Raw genomic sequence first — 24,102 nt, forward strand, 5'->3', positions numbered from 1 at the left:
GAGCTGTGTGGCACATCCCCCTTTTCCTCCACTACATGTTGTTTTGAGCAGCTCCCCAGTTTTTCTGGCACGGGACATGTGTACATCTCTCCCTCCACCATGTCAGCGAGAGCACAACCCATAGGAAGGGAAAGGTACGGCATGAGGAAGCTCTGCAGTTGGTGAAAGCAGAAAATCTCCTTCCTCTGCTTCAGATATTCTCGTAGCCTTAATGAATAAACTACCGTATTTTTCCCCAAGTTAATGTGTTACCTCTTTAATGACAACCCCATTCTGTTCTGAGTGCTGCCCTTCTGTGAACAATGTGCATGGAACTGAGTTCTTCACACCTGGAAGTAAACAAATCGACATATTTTAATGAAAACTAATCATTTCTTGAAGTCCATATTCTTTATGGTAATATTCATTAAGCTTTTTTATTATACTTAGCGCAAGGAGAAAACTGGTAATTGCATTGAAAGAAATGATAAGTTACCATTTTAATGATTCCTTATGTTGTGAGTAATTTATAAATCACTCAGTATCTTCTCAGCGAAGCTTGCCTTCTGTTTTTAAAACGTACCCTTTCGTATCCAACAAAGGGTTTCAGTGCAATAAGAATTAAGGTGTGTCTCTTAGCTTTTACCTGCAGCAATAATGATGCTGTCAAGCGTTTCAGGTGAGACCAGCCCAGGATTTTGGGGTGGGGAAAGACACTCTGTTATACAGCATCTTCAGTGCTTCCCTCAGAGGGAGGCAGAGACACCTTGAAGGGCTGAGTATAAGGACATCTACCGAGTGTCTTTTTAAGTAGACACCAGAGGTTGGGGGGGGGGAGGGGAAAAGGAACAGGCTTGTAACCATAACTCAGTTGGACTTGTATCCGAGAAGTCAGATGCCATGGACTGGCTCCCTCACCGAATGGCTGCTTTTCTGTTCCTTTTATTGGTAAGTCAGATTTTAAAACAAAATTTGTAAACTCTGTGATTATGTCAGTTGAGTCTTCCTCAGCAGACCATGACATTTGACAGTGTAAACTACCCCCAAAAACACTTGTGAATTTTAGCAGAAAAAAAACAAGCTGTGCTTATTTTAAACTGCATTTCTGAAAATTCCATACAGTAATTTAGGTTTTCTTTGCATGCTGACAAATGTTTCTTTTGACTTTGACTTTTTGCAGTCCGTTGATGTGTAATTTGTGACTTTCTATATTTAATGCATGACTTTTTAGGTCAATGTTGTCCTGGGTACTATTTAAAGTGTCACTGTTATTAATAAAATTATTATAATTATAAAAATCCTAATAACTTGACTGGATATTATTTAGTTCTATGTCTATTTTTTTTTTAAGTTGAGTGAATATGGAAAGCAAATCTCATTTCTATGGATTAGCAAGAGGGCTTCAGAGCTGACCATGTAGTACAGCTGTATTCAACAGAAAAATATGAAATATATCAAAGACCTTAGCTGAGGAAAAAAAAAAAAACCAAAGACTTGGCCTATTATTTCACATTGCAAATAGTTTCTGCCTTGTAGTGCATTAGCGTCCGAGCCGCCATGTGCTGAGCAAGTGAATGAATGACGGAATTGTTGTTCTTTGGGCTTGTTTTTCCCACTGTAGAAGGAAAGTTGTGGTTATGGTCAAGCAGCATGGCTGTAGAATGTGTTCATCAAGGCACAGAAATTACCCAGAAAGGACTTAAAAGACTTATGGAGGCACTTTTGCTCCTGCAATCTGATTTTTGTTTAGATTATTTTTACTTGTCAATGCTGATCTTCTGAAATTAGGTAGAGGTTTAAGGCCCTGAAAATTGAAAAGAGTAGGATTTCTGTTATGTTCTTCTGTGGCTTTGACACAATTTTACATTTTACACAATGTATTAGTAAGGGTAAAAGTTTGATAACTTCTCATTACTGACACCTCTAGAAATGTTGTAGTCAGGGAAAAGGTATTTATTGTTATAGAATATGAAATACTTACTTTGAAAAGGTAGTCAAATAACTTTAGGTGACAGCTCTGCAGTCAAAGTAGAACTAACCAACACAGGGCAGCTGCAAAGCAAACAGTGACAAAACTTGGCAAAAGCAAGTTAAGGTGCGGATGAGTTTCTGCTTGTTTTAACACAGCACAGAGGTCTCTGAGATGGGCCTTTTTTACATCACACTAACACTTCTGGTTTTTCATGTAGCGACGATTCATTTTACTCAGTTACCTGGTGATGCACAGTAGTGATTTGTCAAAGTTCAAAACCAGATGTTGACTATACAGTATCTAATATCTGTCCATTCAAAAGAGATTTTACTGCTTCTCATGGCAACTCTGGAGCCATTTTCATTCTTTCAGTATATTATCGTTACAATTGCAACTGATGTGTTGGGCCAGGAAAAGAAGCAACTGTGAAAACTGCCATTATGCCATTATTACGTTTCAATGACTATCAAATATTTGAAATTTTATTACCCAGAGGAAGCAATTATTGTTCTTATTATGCACCCTGCACAGCCGTGTTCATGGTGGCCTGCACAGCTTAACAGCATCTTTCAGCGCCTAAAAGAAAGCTGATGGACAAACTGTAGAGATTAAATAAATTGTAAATTATGTATCCAATTTTAGTGTATTTTGAGAAACAGTCTTGGTTTTAAGCTTGATTAATCTTTCATGAAAATTACCTGTCTGAATGGTGTGTCTGGTTAGTATACTATTATTAATCTCTATGAAATAAAATTGTTGTGGAGTTATACATATTTTAGTACACTAGTGCACTTTCATAAAAAGAAAACTTACCAGCCATGAAAGTAATAATTTTCTATATGCATTTCACCATTGGTGGGACTGATTCTGCAACCCTTGTTCACGTGACTTCAAAGGCGTTATTCTCATGAGTAAGGGAGTTCTGTTTGTGATACTTGCACAGACACGTTTTATGGAAATAACCTGTTTGATCAGGTATGACTCTTCTCCTGCCAGCTATCATGTGACAGTTAATAATTTTAAATTCACCGCATCTCTTATATGCACTTTTGTCTGGCTACATTTTCCCATGTGCTATCTACACTTCAGGTTTTTTTTCCATTTAGGCTGTGGTTACACCTCCTACTCATAACTTGGTTGCACATAAAAATATTAAGGGGCCAAATCTTCTCCTTGCATATGCAACAAAACATCTGTCAGGACGTAGCCAGGAACTCGCAGGCTGATCTGCCAAAGAATTTTGTTGTTGAAATAGGAACTAAAGCAACTCTGCATCCAGGAATTATCACCTGCGATTCAGTTCTTAAGTCTCCAGTTTTACATTCCTAAGCAAAAATGGTCCCAAAACAAATGTGCATTTGCAGCTAACCCATAATAGAATTCAGGTTTTATTGAGGATATTTACTGAGAAGACATAGCATGACTAATCTGAAAAACTCAAATTTGAATGATAATAGCGTAGACCCTGTACTGTAATCACTTTTCTGTTCAATTTCTTAGTGGTTAGGCTCAGTTACGTTATGGAAATTCTTTATATCTGTATGATTCAGCAGAACAGAAACAGTCTCAGTGGTCAGTCTCCCAAAGTGGTCAGTTCCTCAAATAAACATGTTTTAAAATGAATAAAACTTTGTAATATATTCTTCTGATTGAGATGAACATCACCATAGCAATAGCAATGGATTTTCCATCATGGGTGCAGTACAAACTATTGACATCAGTTGCTAACACAGGAAGTAACAGAGGCACCTGACTTCCTCAGAATTAGAAAACAAAATGCCAGAAAAAATCCTGAAAAACTTCCCCTTTTACAAGCACCTTCATGAGTAACCTACAGAAATGAAAAGTATAGACAAAAACACATTCATGTTTTGATTTAAAAGTGATAAAATGCATACTTTTAAAAATATGAGGTTATTTTGTCTATGCTACTCATTATTTCATGTGCATTGTTTTCTCATTTTTTAAAGAGATGCAGAATGAATAAAGGGAAGGGTTCATTATTTCAACAATTTAGTAGTTGGAGCTTTGGCTGACTAAGACAGACGTAAAAGTCCCAAAACGCTGACATAACCAGAGCTACCATGGCACCCTCATGACTAATATAATATGTGTTAGTTCTCAGCACTCCTCCCATACAGGCCAGTAACAATACCACTGTCGACTTCAAAGAGAGAGAAGAAGATCCAGTATGAATAATGCTGGGAAGATGTTAAAGGCGTGTTCAGTCATTTAGATTTCAGTAGGTGGAGGAGGGAGGATTCCATAATTGCATATAATATTGTTTGGCAGTCAATTAATGATTAGTTAATTCTTGTTTGTAAATTGCTTTGAAGGTGCAGAAAACTATACACATCCTATGGGACTAATTCTGTTCCCAGTTACATCAGAATAAATCCAGAATAACGCCAGTGTGCTTCTAAGGCATCATTTTGGGCACAAGATTGAAGTTCTACATCATTACAATAAAAGACAAGTTTTCAGACAGGCCACTGTGCAAATGACAGTCACCATAAAGATGTTTCCTGCCTGCACCTGTCCCAACACAAACCAGAAACAGCTTGTGCAATAAGTCTCTAGCTCCTCTGCAGAGTTTCCATTTTTTCACAGTCTCTCAGAAACTAACAGGACAACAAACCTCAGTATCATTTTGATCAGCTTGCTTATCCCAAGGTTCTCAGGATGCATCCCACACATTCCAGTGGCTCCTATTGCTTTAATTATCATTAGTCACTTAATCTGTGGAAAGTATTGTACTCAGATACTAGTTTACAAGGAAAATTTATTCACTACCTAGAAGTATGCAGGAGTTCGCTACTAGGAGATAGTAATTCTCTCCTATAAACTGCACTAGAAAAAGAAGGGTTTGTATTGCAGAGAGACATTAGCAATAGATAACTGAGGTGTGGGGAGCCTAACTGTTGGTGATAGTGGAGAACTGGAAAACATTACTTGGAGGGGTAAAGACACCATTGAGGTGTAGTTGGATGGATGTAATTTCAGAATTTATGAGGTCTAGCTGGTGAACTAGACAACTTTGTCTGGTGTCTGCCTGCCTTCCTTCTTATAACACAGCAGCAATTGAGAGAGAGATATACCAAAGGCAGACATCAAATTCATAGGATCAGCCTTTTCAAATAATATCACAAACTGTACTAAGGACTCTGGATTCAAAACCATCAAGACTCCTTTCAAGATCTTCCATTAGCAGCACATAGCAGAATGGGTTTTTCCCCAGTTAGCATAGGACAAATGTGGAAATACGGGTCCTAAATTTACAATCCCCAGTATTACTGATGAAGAAATTCCTGACATAACTATTACTGGTGCTCAAAAACAAAGGATGAAACTCCAGTGTAAAATGTATATTCTTCACTGCTTTAAAACAGAACCCCCTATAGGCTGTAACCAAGTGGGTTTTGAATATTTGTGTCCTTAAAGAACAGAATGCTTTACAGGCATAATACTTATTTTACTGATATTCAACACAGTTTTTCAGTTAGGCTTGCTGAGTGAGAGAGCAGTGTGGCTGGATGTGAGATCTTAGTTTCACTGTTAAATAACAGAACAGGCCACAGGATGTAGACAGCAGACAAGATTCACTAACATTGCACTGGGAGGTGTATACCCATACTTTCTTGGATCAAGAAAATTGCTTGCATGCCAGAAGGGATTTCAGCCTAAGGGTGGAGAGGATTTCACTGTACTCACCAAATGAGGTTCTGCTCTGCTGGTAGGATCAGCTGATAAGAGATGTAAACCAGTGCTATTTCTGGCAGACTTCATCACTCAGGTTCTCTGGTTAGGGTAATCTGTCCCTTCTACACCCCATGTTTCCCCAAGCTCCAAGAGAGATTTAAAAGGACAGGCCTGAGCTCCTACTGGGTGAAAAAAAACCCCACAATTTAAATTAAGTCTGATACTCTCCCTTATCTCAGATGAGTAATGGCTGTATATGAATTTAAGACCCATTCTTCAACTGAAGATTTAGTGACCAAGACATAAACTCAGATTAAAAGTTATATTGATGCTTTTAGCACAACACAAAGATATTGTAATAATTTTCCTGCAGAGTACTTTTCTTAACCAAATATGTCAACAGCTTGCTCAATTAAACAAGAAAAATACACTTAACCCATGAGCAGTCCTATAAATTTCAAGGTATATGAACAGCAAATGAGCAAACCCACAGTCTAAATTCCCTCATGCAGAAGGAGATTAGGGCAGCCATTATGTGACGAGGTCTCAGGGAATGTTCTGGGCAAGATCAGATCATTAGAGACATTGCTTTGTAAATGACATATGGTGGGGAAAAAGGGGAAGAGAGAAAAAGGAGTGTGAAGCTGCTGTTTATTAATCTGTTGCATGTAAGAGGTTGTTTTAATATCAAGTAAGTGGAAAAAAAGTCTGTGCCAATCTTTCAGACTTGACAGAACAATGCCATAAATCTGAAGTGAGGAAAGTCCCATGAGGTAAAACTGTCATAGAGAAAAAGATGATCACAGAGTTTATCCAAGCAAAACTGAAAAAAAACCAAAACAAAACCAAACCCCCGAAAAAACCCACACTAGACAAAACATGTCAGATGAAAAAAAAAAAAAAACAACAAACCAAACAACCAACTATTGAACAGTACTGGAAAATTATAAGGAAACTGAAAATTTGATAACTTTAGCTAGAAACAGCATTTGGTGAAAAAAAAAGAGAAATTCTGCAACACTTTTTGAGCCACTTGTATATTTTATTTCTCCTATTGATGAATGAAGCAAACATCCAGTCCTGCAAATCCTATATTCTTCACCCGTTATCATCTGAGCAGAGCAGATGCAGGTCCTAAACCCAGAAGAGATGCAATGAAGAGGTATATCCACCAAATGAACTTCATTTTCACACCTTGTTTAGAAATGAGGTTAATTAAAACTGCACCTTCTTTTAAATTATGCTAATCAGGGAACTAAGGATTCTCTATTATTTTAATTTTAAAGTAATTACATATTATATAGGATCCTGACACCTTTATTTACTCAAGACTTTGGTTGCATAGCTAGATCTCAAATCAAAGCCGTCTGCACTCCAGAGAAATCGGCCTTATGACTGCAGCTGGCTTTCTATCTTACACTGAATCTATTCAACCCCAGTGGGAAGTTTCAATAAAACGCTTTTGTTCTTTTTGGTTAAACTACATAGTAAAGTACTTCAGGTTTGTGGACTTTCTAAACAAGAAAAATACAGATTTTTTTGCTCTTTCTCTAGTTTCCTAGAATTACTTTTTAATATCAACTCTTGCAACCACATCTGTCTTCAGATGAAGTGTTATGACCTGCAAATCTGGTGAAAGGCATTTTGATGTACGTAAACTGGAAATTTGCTATGGCACATCCATTCAAACTCAAAGTTCTGCCTTGAAAGGCAGAATTGATTTTGAAGGTGTTAACTGTTGAAGAATTGAATTGATAGGTATAAAAAAAAATTAATTGCACAAAGTAATTTATAAAGCCCTGTACCTGGCCTAGATGAGTTATTGCAACAGACTTAAGAAGTACTGATTTAGTACTGCAGTATAGCAATATACAGCAGTTGGGTTTGCTTACTGCATTTTGCCCTGCATTTTCATATGCCAATCTTCTTATTGTTCTTGCAGGTACTCGTGGATTTCAGCACGGGATTTCATGTAGAGGTAATACATATTTATGTAGAAACTGTTTATCTGATCAAAGGGATTCTAGTCAATGCAAAAACTAAGGGGAAAATACTGAACTAAAACGTTTCTGAACTTGAAGACTGAAAATGTATTTAAATATTAAACAGTTGCAGGCAATAACCTTCTTACCCTGTGAAGAGGAGTTCCCCTGAGCCTAAATGAGTATCTCATACACAAGAATACTTTTAAAGTAAAGATGTACAGTCTTAAGAGTCTGGGACTCACAGACATACAAAAAAGCATATGATCTATAAAAATTCCTTTTCTCCTTATTGCTGGAAATTCTAAATGTCTGTATTAATTTAAAATGGATTGAGGTTACTGGTCATATGATACTGGAACTCTCTGCCAAAGGTAAAAGAATGGGATGAAAATGGAATGGCAAGATGGAAAACCTTCAGAAGACAAAAACGTGAATGGATCAAATTTGCTGCAGCTTGCAGAGAAGGAGAAGATAATTCTAAGAGGAATCCAATTGCCAAAGTAAGTAGATAGTGCAAAAGAAGTTTTCGCTGGCAAGGAAGTTTTTCTAAAGACAGGCTGATAAAAGCAGAGAGATTTAAAAATGTATTTGCTTAGATTAGTCAAAGCAAGGAACATAGAATAAAAGAAAGGTGATGCAATATTTCCAGCTCTGCTGAGACAGTCTCACAAGGTGAACCCATGTGGCTGCTGAGGAGTGACAAAAGGCTTTCTAGAATATTGCTATCAGTCTACTTCCTGGACTGCTCCAATCACTGTCTCTTCATGTGCAGCATCTGTGTACTAGATCACAATATTTTCCTTTTCTCTCTGATCCTAAGAAACCCCTGAGCAGAAGTTCAAGGATAGCACATGACTTCTGTGGGCAACAGAGCAAAGATTATGACCTCTCAACATGACCATACCCTTACTGAAGTCCAGCCACAGGGGGATACTTTTTGAAGTTTCTCTCTTCACTTCCCTGCCAGAAGATTTAAGAGAAATAGAAATCCTGTCCAGCACTTAAGGGGAGATGGATCTCTAGGCTGACTGTTTCGTAGAACTTTCCATTGGTCCTCTCAATGGAACCTTGTGATAAGTGGTTGAAAAACTGAAATTATATAGCACTTTTTACAGGAACTAGCAATAGGATAAAAAGCCCTGCAGGTGTCCTCAGTAAACTGAAATAAATTATTATTATCTATTATTGTAGATCCGATCGGACTGTGAAGAAAACCATCCAATCACATACAGCATCTCTGGAGTTGGAATTGATCGTGCCCCCTATGGAATATTTGTTGTTAACCCAAGAACAGGAGAAATTAATATAACATCAATAGTGGATAGGGAAGTAACCCCAGTATTTGTTGTGAGTACTCCCCTTTTTCTTTTACCTTTATAATGACAGATCCAGGGTGGGGCAGGGAGAGCAGAAGCAGACAAATTCATTTGTTTCAGGTTGTTACTTTGCTTACTTCACTTTTGGTTTTAAAATGACTAAATCTCTTTACCTAGATACGCTGCTTTGCTAAACACTCAGTGACGGGTGTAGATTTGGAACCACCTCTTGAACTTCGAGTCAGAGTTCTGGATATAAATGATAACCCTCCAATATTTGCACAAACTGTTTTTACAGGATCTATTGAAGAATGCAGTATGGACAGTAAGTAACTATGTTATGCCTATTACAGTATAGGTAGTGATGCTCCCAGAATACAGTTAATACAAACCTACTTCTTAGGTAATGACATAAAATGGCCAAGGCTACCGCAGAGGGAGGAGCAGCATACATTTCTCCATATGCTGTTTGAGCTGGGGCCCAAGCTTATACCTTAAAATTAATCAGTGATGCTTCCTTTTCTCCCACACACAAACACTGAATGCACCAGTTTCTAACCATACCACCATGCAAATTTTTTCACATGTGAAAATTTAAAATATATCAGTTCATTCCTTCTCATTACAAAAAATTAGCATTACACCTACACTTATTTCCTTTAAGGGTATATAAAATATGTTTTTTCCCAACTTTTTCTATTTCAAATACTTGTATTTGCAGCCTGACTATTGCAGTTGAAGTAAATTACTAAATAAACCCTTACTTAAACTCTAAAATGGTTCTTTTCGTAGAAAGTACAGCAATCCACATTAGACATGCAAATAGCACTGAGGCAATGGTGCCTAACACTCATTTTCTGCTTTGCAGAAATCCTTATTTAAAACGGGGGAGATTCCTTACATGAATATCCACAAGCTCAGTACTTACAATTTTTACACAGCCACTATATTGACTCAAGTTCAGTGAAAGCCTGCATTGCTCCATCTGACCTTAATTTTTGATGCCTTTGAAAGTCAGAATTCAGTCAGAATCAGTACTGCAAAATGAAACTTTGGGGTTTTTCTGTAAATTTCAGTGAATAGATAGCATTCAATCATTTTTATACATCAAGTTATAGCATTGTTTTGATGGGATTTTTGCAGGAACAAAATAGATTTGTTTTTCTAATTATTATTTTTTCTTTTTAGACACACTGGTGATGAAAATAATTGCAACAGATGCAGATGAACCTAATCACTTGAATTCTAAAATTGCCTTCAAGATAGAGAGTCAGGAACCTGCAGGTCCACCCATGTTCATTATGAATAAATATACTGGAGAACTCCATCTTGCAAATTATCTTGACAGAGAGGTAACATTTCCTGTTCCAAAGTTAAATAATATGATGTTGTGGTGTATATATGTTGGGGGAGGGAAAGAAGGGGGAGGGCAGAAAAAAAAAGAGAAAGGTTGTGCGGTTTTACAAAAATTAAGGAAGAAATGCATTTTTTTCTGTATGTTACAATAAAATGTCTAAGGCAAATTCTGCATTAGGAAATAGTAGCAAGACATGAATATTTATAACATTTAACATGCACACGCGGTCCTTCTAATACACTCATTTCTCTTTCTGCGACAGCAACATAGTAGCTACACCCTTGTTGTGAAAGCATCAGACCGGGATGGAGCTGCCGATGGAATATCATCCCTCTGTAGCTGTAACGTTAAAGTTATTGATGTCAATGACAATTTCCCAACTCTTGCTCAAAGCTCTGTAAGTTTTTAATACCAAAAGCAACATCACTGTTTAAAAACCCTGTTCAAAAGTTGATAACAGAGCCCTTACCAACCCATAGAATTCATTCATGTTTGAATGCTCCACTGGATTAACGTGGTTGTTTCCTTGAAATGTGCTCAAAATCCAACTCACTGCTTGCACACCAATTCTGATAACATACATACACATTGTTCTTGTATTCAGAGAAGTCAGTCCTGACAGACACTTCTCTGAATGAATCCAGTCATTCAGATGTCCAGATCCTTGCAATACGGATTACATACATTAATACAATCTTTGTATGTGTTTTCTTACAGAAAGCACAAATCCCTTTCCTTTAAGCCACCTCCACCTTCAGCTCTTCAGATCTGCAACCAGAATCATAATTCACCCAGAAGACATGAATTTTATTAAATTGGCATGGACTAAGGGCAGGACAACCTTTTAGAGAATCTCTGCATTTAGCTTTGTTTTCCTCACATATATTTTAGTGTTTGCTGATAGACATTTATCTGTCATTCCAGTTTTCAGCAAGTATTTCAGAAAATTCACTCAGTTCAGAACTGCTACGAATACAAGCTCTGGATGCTGATGAAGAGTTTACAGACAATTGGTTAGCAGAATTTTTCTTTATATCTGGTAATGAAGATAACTGGTTTGAAATTGTTACAGATCGAGCTACAAATCAAGGAATCCTTAGAGTAATTAAGGTACGGATAAATATTGTGATTCAACTGTTGAAATTATCATTTTTAAATAGTTTTAATTCATTTAAAAAAATAATAAATGATCAATAAAAACACTGTCACTCAACCTTCTAAAATATAAAATATTTACATAAAATTAAAGGAACTTTTATATCTAGTTCTCTGTGGTTTATCTTTTAGGAACTGAATTATGAACATCTCCAGACTCACTCACTGATTATTGGTGTCAGGAATGTGGCTGCTTTCCACCACTCTGTTGCTCATGAATACCAAATGTCTGGAACACCCCTCACAATAGAAGTAAAAAATGTGATTGAACCACCAAGATTTAATCCATCTTCAGTTGTGTTTTCTCTATCAGAAAGAACAAGAGTAAATTATGTTGTGGGAACATACACAGCCATCGATGAGGACACTGGAGCTATTGCATCAAATGTTGTGTAAGGTCTACCCTGCTTAACTATCTGGGTGGAATAATTCTGAGATATCAGGGGGATGAGGAATTGGTATTTTAAAGGGTGGTTTTAAAAAACAACTTTTAAAATGTTAATAGATTAGCAGTAGAATAATAGCGATGGAATAGCATATTCTTCCACCCATTTTTATGCTATGATTGTTTCTATTTCCTGACGCACTTTCCTTACTTAGCCTTGTATACAACACAAAGAAAATATCATTTTTCTATCAGGCTGTAAGTTAAATAAATCAGAACAGATTTTTTTCTCTAACCTAAACTAAGAATATTTTTTCTTGGAACATTTGCTACAAACACAGAATTTGCTAGCATCTCTAAAAATCAAGCAAAAAAACCCTGCCAAGAATGGAAAATACTATACAATCAGGATATGAGAGGTCACTACCAGCTCATTCTATATTTAAAAAAAGGAAATTTATTTCTCCTGAAATTAATATTTAAAAGGACCATAATTTGCTTTTTAATGTATGTAGAAATAAATACATCTAATTTACAAAGGTTTGAAAAGTTCTCTTAAAACAGAAAAAAGTTAGCACATACAGCTTCAGGCAGAAGCTGTAGATTTAAATACTGATATCAACAGGGTTCTAATAAAGGTTTGCAGTGTCCAGAAAGATTTTATTTTTAGACTATGACACCACTTTCAACATATAATGGACTTCTATGCATTTACTTTATTCCTAATTATTTTTCTCGTCTACATTTTTTTAAGTCTACAGGAATTCTGCTTGAACAGGGTAAAATGCAATAGCACCTAGCAGGGCCTAAAGGAAAATATTCCCAAGTGACAAGTATTCTTTGAAAAATGAATATGTAATAAATATCTTCATAACATAATGTTGACTATTTTCATTTCACCAAACACAGATATAGTATAGGACGTGATCCAGGTGCCTGGTTCAGAATCAATCAAAACACTGGTGAAATCACACTGAACAAAGTTATTAACCGGGAATCAATCTATGTAACCAATGGGCAGTACAGAGCAGAGGTTCTGGCTATCACCAGAGGTAAGAAAAAAGATAAACTTCTCTGAAAATAAACTCTCTTTGTTTCATCTTTCTCTCACTGTTTTTTTTTTTCTCTTCCTAGTTTTCCCACCTGAGCTGCACTGTTTATAGTGTCAGTATTCCCTCCTGACCATGAATACCTTCTTTTTACAGGGGTTCCTCGATATACTGCTACTGGCACCATTGTGCTTTCAATACAAGACATGAATGACAATTGCCCAATTATTAATACTGAGTTACGGAAAGTATGTATGCATTCCCCATCAGTGATTATCACAGCAAAGAATATGGATGGTGAGGTATATGGTGCCCCCTTTACTTTCAGCATACATGGTGAACCTCAAACTACATGGATTATCAGATCAATAAATGGTAAGCTAACCCACATCTTATTACAGTATAAACCGTAGTAAAAGCTCTTCCCTAAAATAACAGATTAAGATAATCTTTTAATAAAAAACAAATATGTAAACTCACTTAAATGTGATTTTAAGCTCATATGTATTCACAAATTTACTCTGGATTTGCATATATGTGTGTGTATACATATATACATACATACATACATATATACACCTCATATTAGCACTAGAATCAGAATCATTACATGTGTTTTAGCTGGTTATCATCTTTTAAAAGAAACTAAAAACATACTGATAAAAATGGAGCAGCAAAACTCTACTCTGCTTGAGTGTAGCTACAAGCACTGCCTATGGTCTAAATGTAATGAGGTAATTCAAAAGGATTAATTTAGATTAGACATTAGGAAAAAATTCTTTGCTATGAGAATGGTGAGACACTGGCACAGGCTGCCCAGAGAAGCTGTTGCTGCCCTGTCCCTGGCAGTGTTCAAGGCCAGGTTGGATGGGGCTCCAAGCACCTGATCTAGTGTACCTGGTGTACCTGCTTATGATGGGGTGGGGGCACCTGATCTTTAAGGTCCATTCCAACCCAAAACAGTCTGTGATTCTATGATTCTGTAATTTGATACCTTTTTATTTCTAGATTATAAAAAAATTCTAAGCATATGACAAAACTCTAATTTTTTTTTATTAAAGTTATTCATTTACTTTTATGAGGCATATGAAAATGGCAAATAAAGATAGCGGTTTTTGCAAATTATTGTATAAATTGTACTTTACTTTTATTTCTAAGAAAAACATGTTAATCGGTGCCCAGTGAAGCTTTTCCAGTTTCCTTCAATAGTACTTGACTATATTATTAAATGACAGAATCTGCGTAACTTACTGTAGGCATAGACTATATTAAATCATAAATATCACAATTACAGCTACTTTTGTCTCCTATTTGTCCTAAACAGATGCAAAAGTGTAACTTTAAATATTTTAAAACTACTGAAAAAACTTTCAGAAAACACATTTAGATTCCTTGTAAGAGAAACAAAAAAGTATCAAAATTGCAATTTTTATGTTCACCTTTATGCAAATAAAACCCAGTAAAAGCAGCAGTAGACATAAAAAGGCGCATTTGCCTCTTTTATATTTCTCACGTTAAAAAGTGATGACTAGACTGATCTGGTTCAGGTTTTCAAAAACTAAAAACTAGCATAGATGAATATCATAAATTTCAGCTTTGAATAAGTACTGTAGACACAGAAACAGCAGATCTTAGAATAGCAGCACTTCATAATGTTCTACGAATATGACTTCAAACATTCATTATTCAATTGTACAGTATTTGCAGTCAATACACTAATCTAAATATTTATTTCTTTTTTTTTTCCCCCCCCAAAGCTTCCTCTGCAGAACTAACAACTCAGAGCATTGACTTTTACATTTATAGGATCTATGTCAGCGTAAGAGATAGCCAAGGCCGACGCTGCCTTAAACCACATGTAATTCCTGTGCAAGCTTGTCAGTGTGATAGTCGTAATTACTGCACCAGTGGGGCCACAAAAATAATTATCATCGGCGGTGGCGGTGGCAGTGCCGGTGGTGGTGGTGGTAGCAGTGACAGTGATAGAGGCCAGGAAGGTGAAGGGCAGGGACAAGGAGGTGGTGGTAATGGTGAGATTGGACCTGAAGGAGGATATACTGAGGACCACACAAACTGGGAGACTTACACTGGTGACTATGATGAAGACGATGGATATACTGCCGCCACCGATTTTGGTTATGGTGGAAATGGAAACTATGGCAGAGATCTTGAATCTTCTACCACACTTAGCGGTGCTGCCATTGGCCTGATGTTCCTTGGTGGATTAATATTTGTTCGTAAGTATAAAATTAAAAAAAAAAAAAAAAAGTATTTATTTTCTAAAAGATGTATTTTTTTAATTCTTCTAAAATACGGTGACTTTTCTGGTTGGTTGCTAACCTATTAGCTCCCATGGGCCATTTGACAGAGAAAAAATTGTCTCATAAATTATAATTTCTACATATTTATATTCTGCATATTTATACACATAATTAATTCAGACATAACTATTTCCTTCCTAAGGGTTAGGATTTTATTCCCAAGGTGTTATCCAGATACATTAGACTGGGTAAAAATGTTTAGTAGAAGATACAGATCTGGGGCAAGAGCTGCCCCTGCAACTTTGAACTTACCCTTTGCAATTTGTACTTCAGTTACATTGCTAAAAGTAATGGACAAGTATCAGCTCCAAGTAGGGTGTGAAGAGATATAAAGAACAAGCTTCTTCTGAACTCAGAGCCAGCATTTCAGTGGTAGTACAATAAATACAATAATCTTACATTTTGAACTTTTTGGCTGTTGCTACCAAACGTTGCATCTATTAAAAACGAGTAGCATTTGTGACAACAGATTCTAAACAGATCATTCACTCATATGTCCTGGTATTTTTGAAGAAATATAAGTTTAGGGATAAGATTATTCAAGTTAGTCTTTATGCAAAAATTTACTTTTCAGACCACCACAATCAGATGTGGTCATCTTTCTTTCATGGCCTGGGCATCAAGCAATCAACATCTAAAATTTCCCAGTGCAGAAATACTGATTACAAAACCAGGACTTTTTTCCCCTGACTTTTTGAACAACGTGGTTCGTTTGAGTTTTGATTTTTGATTAGTAGGAATCAACTAACACAAAATTTTGAAGCTGCAAAAGGCTGTTTTGATAGTTCCCCAGTGATTAATGTTACAGGACAGTCTGTCTTTCTGCTTTTGGAAATTGCTCATAGTTGGTAGTCTGGAGTACATACGTCCTTAGTCAAGCAGTGTGGAGTAGTGTTTTGTACGCTCTGTAGCCCTTTCCTCTTTTCAGTTCACTTTGATGTTAAACTGGGAGCTTTAGATGCTCTGCTTAATTTAGTTCAGGTAATTGCCTCCACTTTCTCTACAGTAGGACAAGGTTACTAAGCTAGGTTAAGGACCTAAAGACAGCCAGATTTAATATTGCAGTGACTTTCTAAAATAAACAATGTTTTCAATGTTGGCATTTAAAGCATTCAGCAATTTCCAGCACAGAGTCCTTGAAACAGCTAAGCATAATACAGCACAATGGGAAAACTGACTCACTCTATGTAATCATCTCTTAAAGCTAGCATTTGAGATTTGCCTCCATTGTTTTTTCAAACCAAGTATTATGTGTAAGTGATGCAAAAAATACAACTGGACCCATAGCCAAAGATCACTGCAGTCAAATGGACCCCCCTTCATTGATTCTTCTGTCTATTATAGATAATGTGTATTTCTTTTCAATTACAATATCTGAAGAGACAATTGTATGCTTATATATCAAGAATGAGTATCACTGAATGCTATACAGAGCACAGCTTGTTCTGTTTAATTTTCATATGCGTGCAACTTACATTCATTCTTCTGAGGCAGGTCAAAGTCTGTTCCCAGGTGCATAGGCATAAATTTGGAGTAACAGCCCTACTCCACCCCCACATTGCTCTGCTATAAATGAAGATACAAATTCTTCTGAATTTCCAAATACATACATTTCCAAAAGCAGCTGATTCTGAAAGCCAGACTTGGAGGGTGCTTGGTTTGAAACATTTTAAAAGACACGGTTCAAAAGTTCTTGAGCACCTGCCCTCTGGGAAAAGCAGCTATTCCTGTGAGGAAGAGATGTCCTAAATACCTGTTTTCCTGTTTCTGTCATGTTAAGTGATTCCAATTTTGATGTCAATGAGCGACTGTTGTGGATGTGGACCTGGTGCTGCAGGTGGAGTTGGAACTGGATTTGAACCTGTACCTGAATGCACAGAAGGGGCAATTCATCCATGGGGAATAGAAGGAGCCCAGCCTGAAGACAGGGTCAGTACATCCCATGTTTTTAAAACCCGCAGCAGCTCGCATTTATAGAAAAGACTGCATTTGATTAGAAGCATGAAAGTGATCAGAGTATTGTGTTGTCATCTAGAAGAAGTCAGACAGATACAAAAGGTGATTCTTAATTGAAATTTGGAGATGGAGTTCATGCGTTTTAAGTTGCGTTCAGTCATCTTGGCCAAACAGTTTGGTGATACCTATTCCCTCAGCTGAAACACAATAACTAGCAATCTTAATCAGTGCAAAGTAGGACAAGGTAATAGAAACCATCTTCACTAGTCACCTTTTACATTAACAATGGAAAAAACTTGAAGTCGTCTTTTCCTTTTTTTTTTTTTTTAATGGGGATGGTAACTGACAGCTACTGTTAACAGTTTAGTTTAGACATTTCTTAACATGTTTCACAATGTCTTGGTCTTCAGAAGAAAATTTCAAAGTCATCATTCAAGCAGTCAAAATATTGTTTTCCAGGATGTCTCACACATTCTTGCCCCAACAACTGCTGCAGGAGGTGATTTTGGTGAGCCCTCTGGTAAGCAGATCCTAAAGCTTTCTATGTGAGCTGTCATAAAGCTATCTCTCAGAACTTACATCTTCTGATTCATAGAGCACTTTGGTTTCACAGATATAACCCAGCCCTCCTAATCATACATCTGCAGATAGTCAAACTGATGCTAGTATGACTTCCAGTGTGAATAAAGAATACGAGGTTTGAGTTTTGAGCAGATTCACTTCTGGAAACTACATTTATTTTGAAATATCTGCCAAGACTTTCAAATCTTGGGCAATTTATCATTTCAGCTAGTGAATGGAGGGACTTCTCAAGGCAGCAGTTTTAGTACAAATCAATTTTGAGGATAGAAGAAGGAAATTTTCTTTCATAACTTGGTGGTGAAAGGTTCAGCTCTTCAGCTCTCAGTTTTCTGGCTCTGCTTCCAACAGGAGAATAGGACCTGTCAAGCAGCCAGTTAATCACTGACCATTTGTGCACTAGCCTGGACCGAAAGCTGGTATATAGCACAATAAATTCATGCTTCTGAGATAAAGTTCCCCCAGGGATTCAATGGCCATAGAGAATAAGACAAGCTTTTTTCCCCATTCCTTCTTCCACAACAGGAAGAAAGGATGCTGTCACAGATCTATTTTCACTAGCTTCTGACAGGAAGACATATCACTCTGCAAAACACCTTCTCTAATGGCTATTGATTATTAAAAAATGTTCGCATGCTTAAGGTAAAATCAAAAGGGAACATTTGGGGGCATAAACATGAATTAAGAGTCTTCCTTCTCAGGGAAGTTACACTGCCATTGAAAAGTTTAAGACTTAGACATCTCATTTACTTTATTTCCATTCTCCAGTACTATTATGGTGAAAGCCCCTGGTTTAAATTCTATAAACTCAGACTAATGAGATTAAATGAAAAAAAAAAACAAAAACAACAAAATTTAGCCTATGTTTCTTAATATAATCACAGCTAAGACTACTGTATGCAATTGGCTTATTACATGATGATATTTAAGACCCTCATTCCTGGTTATCATATATGAAAAAAATCTGGAGAAGATAAATCCTGTGAAAGTATGATTTTATAATTTATCGTAAAGATCATTTTCATTCTTCATCATGAACACTGGTGGTTATTATGCTCTATCGTTGTTCTCCCAAATCCTCCTTAGCAATCTATTGACTAGAAAATGTGAAGAGTTACAAAGGTATTTCTTTTGCAACAGAGTTTAAGGCAAAACAATTTTAACCCCAAAGTGATCATAAATATACATTTATGTATTTGCATAAATATCCACAAGCATTATCTGATTTTCTAATGCAAATTCCAAGACGGCATATATATGCATCAGACACAGGAATCTCCAGTCAATTACTCAGGTAAATCATTGATTTTCTAAAGCACATATGCACATGCTGCCTAGCCTCAGGAATAAAATCAAGGTCTTAGATGTCTTCTAATATTCAATTTTTAATTGCAGTTTCAATGTTTGGCACCTGTGCATGGATCTGTGACTAAAATTAATCTAAAATACCTTTAGAAACTCAGTAGTGTCAGTAGTGTACTGTTTTTAAAAACAGCTGCCAAATTCTGTGTAAATTTTCACAGAGCACAGGAAGGATAACTTCTTCTGTTTTCAGACATATATACAAACACATACGGAGGAGGAGGAGTAGTAGCTTCTGGTGTTGAAGAAACTACAGGGGTTGGCTATGGCACTGGTACTGGTTATGGAACAGCTGGAGGAATTTCTGGAACAGGCGAAGTAAAAGGATCAATTGGAGGAACAATTAAAGAGTATCGAGAAGGAGGGGTGAACATGGCCTTCCTAGACAACTACTTCTCTGAGGTAACTGCTTGGTCTTCTTAGCGGTGTATCTGTGAGCCTACTTTTAGATTCTCCTCTCCAATTTACATGGTGAAAATCCAAGATAACCCCACTCAAATTGAAACTTCCATGATATGAGACTGGTGTGAGAACAAAGCTGACAATACTAGTAGGCAAAATTATGATACTTAGGAGTACCACTTTTGAGCTGCTGCCAGGGTAGGTTTCATTGTTCAATGGCCTTTTTGTAAAACTGATGGACACACTTCAGGTATGGGTAGCAAGCAAGTAAATTATTGCAGCTTCATAATACACCACCAAATTTATATATTTGTCATCTTTTTCAGTGTAGAGTTCAATTATAACTTTGTGAAATTATTCACGTTTTCTCTACAGCTTGTTTAATAAAATCACTTTAATCATTAAAGAACTGTGAACACCACTTCACTTTCTTCCTTATTTTTACTGGCATTTCTGTTCCCTAAAATATTTATTAACTGCAAGTGGCACAAACATGAAGCTTTGTAATTGGCAACAAAATAATTATCCTTTAAATATGGGATTAAAAAATGCTATGATGTTTACAAGATTGATTAATTAATGGGATATATTTTCGTGATTAATTAATGGGATATATTTTCATAATTATCATAAAAATGCATAAATACTATGATTGCATATGTCACCAAAATATCGATTAATATATAAGGATTGCTGTCTCAACATCTCGAGCATGGACTTCTTCCAGACCACAGTCTACCTGCCTAGCCTGGAAGCCCTACATATTAATTGTCTGCCAGCCATAAGCCTCTACAGATTATTCCTGCTATCTCAACCTCCAAACACTGTCTTTCCCTCACAGGCCACCCCTTCTGTCCTTCCCTGCTTTCTATAACTTGACCCCACACTCATTTTAAGTTCTCTTCTTTCCTGCCTGATCCCTCTGTACTGACCACCCCACCATCCCCAATGCCATCCCAAATCAGTGATCCCCATCCCTCTCAAAATGGATTTCCTCTCTAGGTTCACAAAACTTTCTCCACTGTGGCCAAACCTCCATCTCATTCCCTTTGTTCTGGCCTCTCCACTGCTCCTCTTGCCATCCTGCTTTGTTCTGTTGCCTACCACTTCACTCAGATACTGCTGCCCAAACAGCAGATTTGTTCCCCTGTCTCCTTCAATCTTTCCCTTCACCCCACAGTCAAGCTCACTGAAAACAGACCAAATTTGAGATGCCAACTGTGTGCAGAAACAGAAATAAAGCATCAGTAACTTTTGAATAGAACTTATTTCAAGGTTACAAAGACGTTGATTATATAATTGGTTCTGTGGATGCCCCATTTTTCAAGTCAGCTGGGCTATACTGTGTTTAGGGAAACCTTATCACAGTCTGAGCCTCCGTGGTTAAAAACCTGATGAAAAGCTGCTCTCTTCTTTTTTGTTTCTTTATTTGTTTTCAAACTACAGAAAGCATTTGTGTATGCAGATGAAGATGAAGGTCGGCCGGCAAATGACTGTCTACTAATATATGATCATGAAGGAGTCGGTACTCCCGTTGGCTCTGTAGGTTGCTGCAGCTTTATTGGAGAAGATACAGATGAAACGTATTTGGATACATTAGGACCAAAATTCAAGACCTTGGCAGAAATCTGTCTGGGCAAAGAGATCGAACCTTTCCCTGATGTCAATCCACCCTGGCCATGCGTTAACGTCACCTTTCCCAACCCTGAAAGTGATATAAACCTCCCGCCACCTGGAACCACCATCATTGTCAACGGAGCTGCACCTATGCCTCCCCCGGTTGGCACTACAACAGTTGTTACTGAAAACACCTACACATCCGGGTCAACCATACAGCACTCAAGGCCGATGCCAGATCCTTTGCTCCACGGCAATATGACGGTGACTGAGACCTACACCTCCGGCTCCCCCTCAATTTGCATTGACCCTCTGCGTGCATCCAATGTTGTTGTAACAGAAAGGGTTGTCGGTCCTGCATCTGCTTCTGATTTGCGCGGCATGCTAGATATCCCCGATCTCACAGATGGGTCCAACGTTATAGTCACAGAAAGATTAATTGCACCTAACTCCCGCCTCCCGACCTCTCTGAGCATTCCTGATTTGGTAGACGGATCAAATGTGGTAGTGACAGAAAGAGTGTTCAGGCCTGCCTCTGGCATGCCAGGCAGCTTAATAAATATTCCCTCAGAATTAACAAATGCCCACAACATGATGGTCACCGAGAGGGTAGTATCAGGGTCTGGGATGAGCAGCATGGGGGGAGCAAATCTGGGGAGCATGAGTAGCACGAGTCAGATGCTCAGTGCTGACTGTCACCTTGGCCAAGCAATGGGCACAGCATCCCCCAGCACCTCCCGGAGAAGAGTGACAAAGTACAGCAGCATGCAATACTCCAGTCAGTAAAGCCTCTGCCAGCACCCCTTCCTGCTGAAATCACCATTTGCACCGACACTCATTAGCTGCCACCCAACAAAAATATTATTACTATTTATAACCAGGAAATAGCGCTAAAATTTCAGGGATTCCTACCTGTGTAAGGATCTCTGAAGGGTGACCCATCTCAAGATCAAACTTTGTCAGTGAAGGGAAAGTCAAAGTTAGCTTTAAATTTACTTCTCTCTCTCCACATAGACTACAAGTGTATGAACAAATACTTCCGGTTTTGGAGGGAGATTTGATTACTGAGTGGAGCAGTGAGAGGGGTTCCTTGTATGCATACAGTATCAGTATGAATTTATGTCATATAAAAGAATGTTAACATATTGTACGGCTGAGTGATCTCCCACAATAAGCAGATTTGGGTTAATAGCCCCTCACTGACAAGACAGGAAAAGAATGTAATTGATAATTAGTCAGCTCAAGACTAAATAAGCACTTTCAATTGCACCATTTTACATTGCATGTTATTCAAGAAGTGGTGTAAAATGGCACTTACAATCATTTCTCCCATCATCAACAACAGTTATAAATAATAATCATATAAACACAATGTATTTTCATTGCTTTCTGAAGTTCTCAGTAAAACGAACACTCTGCCATGGCCTGCCATGATGTTGTTCTCATGGAAAGGAGTGTGACCAGCAAATCACTGCAGCTGGCACTGCTGTGTTGACACTGTCACCCAAAAAGATGTTGGCTTCACCTCTTCTCCCTTACTGTTACAGCTTTACTTAAATCTAAAAGGACTTCAGTGACAACCAGGAGCTCTTAGTCAGATTTTTGTGCCAAACTCTGACTACCATTTAAATCTCCAATGTCAGGTCATATTAAGAGGGCTATAATATACTGTGCCAATCCTCTTTTGAAATACTGACAATAAAGTCTTAGAAGCTTTGTGATGTGGGGAAGGAAAGAGCAAGTATTGTATCACTGACACTGGTAGCTAAAGTCCTTCAGGAAAAGAAAAATCACTTAGGAGCAATATAAATTTGCTAATAAGCAATGTGGACAATTTTTATTTCATATGTCAATGTATTTTACATTGATATTTTGAAACTTTATTTGAATGTGTTAATTGAAAAAGTCTTTATGATAATATAATCTTAATTAAATCTGGCTTTTATTTTCCCACAAAAACAGCTCTACTGGATTCTGTTATTTTAACTGTCTTAGAATATGATCTGAAGGAGTACTGAAATATAGTATCTATCTCATTTTACTTATGTATCATATGTAAAGTAACCATAGTTATCATCATAATTATCATATGTAAAGTAACCATAACATCGCTTAGGTGTGAATATAATAGAGCTATACAGATGGACTAGCTTTTTTTGCTAGCCCAACAAAGCCATAGTTTCCCCTCAAATTTTGCTTCTTCAGCTTTGATGGATGGGTTAATGAAAAGGTTAAGGCTTGTCTGTGAACGTCCCACTCTATAAAGTGGAAAAGAAACTTTGGGTTGCATATCCAGCTTACTTTATCTAAGAAGAACTAGGGGACAAGTTTCTGAGTCAGATACCAGGAAAAGGCTTTTTGAAAGATACTTTCAGAAATATGACTAGATCCACTGTCAAAGACAACCTGCAGTGCCCTTTGAGTCAATGCCACTGCTATTAACACTAGTAATCCCCAGGAGTCATGATCAAATCCAATGCTACCTCGAGAAAGGGTCCCTTCCAGGGTTTCAAGTTCTTCATAAGTCAGTTGTGCTAGATGCTCTTCCCATATCTGAAGTATTGCTATTTTTATTTCATCCTGTAGCCTGATTATCTTAGGTATCACTAAAATTGCATTGACTTCAGTGGTATTAGTCTCTCCCATACGTTATGTTGTTATTCACCAACTGTAAGTTTGGTTTCTGGAACTATTTGTTAAAGAAAATAGGTACTAATCTGCATCCTGGAGAATTTGTGCTGAAATTCACTAAAATGCTGACAAGCTCTATTTTGTTTTGCTAGCCACTTATTTACATAGAAAAGCAAATATTTGAGATAACTATGACCCTCTGAACATTTAGAAAGATTATGCAATATAGTCAAAGCCCACTAGAGATATTTTTTAATGTAAAAAAAAAATACTAAGTCTTGTGTAAATATTTCCATAATCATCTATGCAAATCAGAAATACTTTTCCTAATTGTGAT

General features: G+C 37.2%; 1 protein-coding gene across 1 annotated transcript; it reads left to right on the forward strand.

Moving 5' to 3' along the window:
- Nucleotides 1–879: 879 nt before the first annotated feature.
- Nucleotides 880–22,165, forward strand: LOC130592810 (desmoglein-1-like). The gene is made up of 16 exons (XM_057397381.1): nucleotides 880–927; nucleotides 7,593–7,628; nucleotides 8,007–8,135; nucleotides 8,827–8,982; nucleotides 9,129–9,276; nucleotides 10,140–10,303; nucleotides 10,571–10,705; nucleotides 11,233–11,418; nucleotides 11,596–11,855; nucleotides 12,758–12,900; nucleotides 13,054–13,272; nucleotides 14,655–15,134; nucleotides 16,999–17,147; nucleotides 17,634–17,694; nucleotides 19,309–19,517; nucleotides 20,964–22,165. The coding sequence occupies exons 1-16, from the start codon at nucleotides 880–882 to the stop codon at nucleotides 21,918–21,920; spliced, it is 3,480 nt and encodes a 1,159-aa protein (XP_057253364.1). The 3' UTR covers nucleotides 21,921–22,165.
- The last annotated feature ends 1,937 nt before the right edge of the window (nucleotides 22,166–24,102 follow it).

The sequence above is a fragment of the Pezoporus wallicus genome, unplaced genomic scaffold (assembly GCF_028554395.1).
Source record: "Pezoporus wallicus isolate ANWC-B61680 ecotype Strahan unplaced genomic scaffold, APGP_CSIRO_Pwel_v1 contig_227, whole genome shotgun sequence".
Lineage (NCBI taxonomy): Eukaryota > Metazoa > Chordata > Aves > Psittaciformes > Psittacidae > Pezoporus > Pezoporus wallicus.

What these genes read in the sequence shown, in the direction of transcription:
- LOC130592810 (XM_057397381.1), top strand. Translation starts at nt 880, where the DNA reads ATGGACTGGCTCCCTCACCGAATGGCTGCTTTTCTGTTCCTTTTATTG. An exon ending in GCACGGGATTTCATGTAGAG is followed by an intron (nt 7,629 to 8,006) that starts GTAATACATATT and finishes TCTCTGCCAAAG; the next exon opens with GTAAAAGAATGGGATGAAAA. An exon ending in AGAGGAATCCAATTGCCAAA is followed by an intron (nt 8,136 to 8,826) that starts GTAAGTAGATAG and finishes CTATTATTGTAG; the next exon opens with ATCCGATCGGACTGTGAAGA.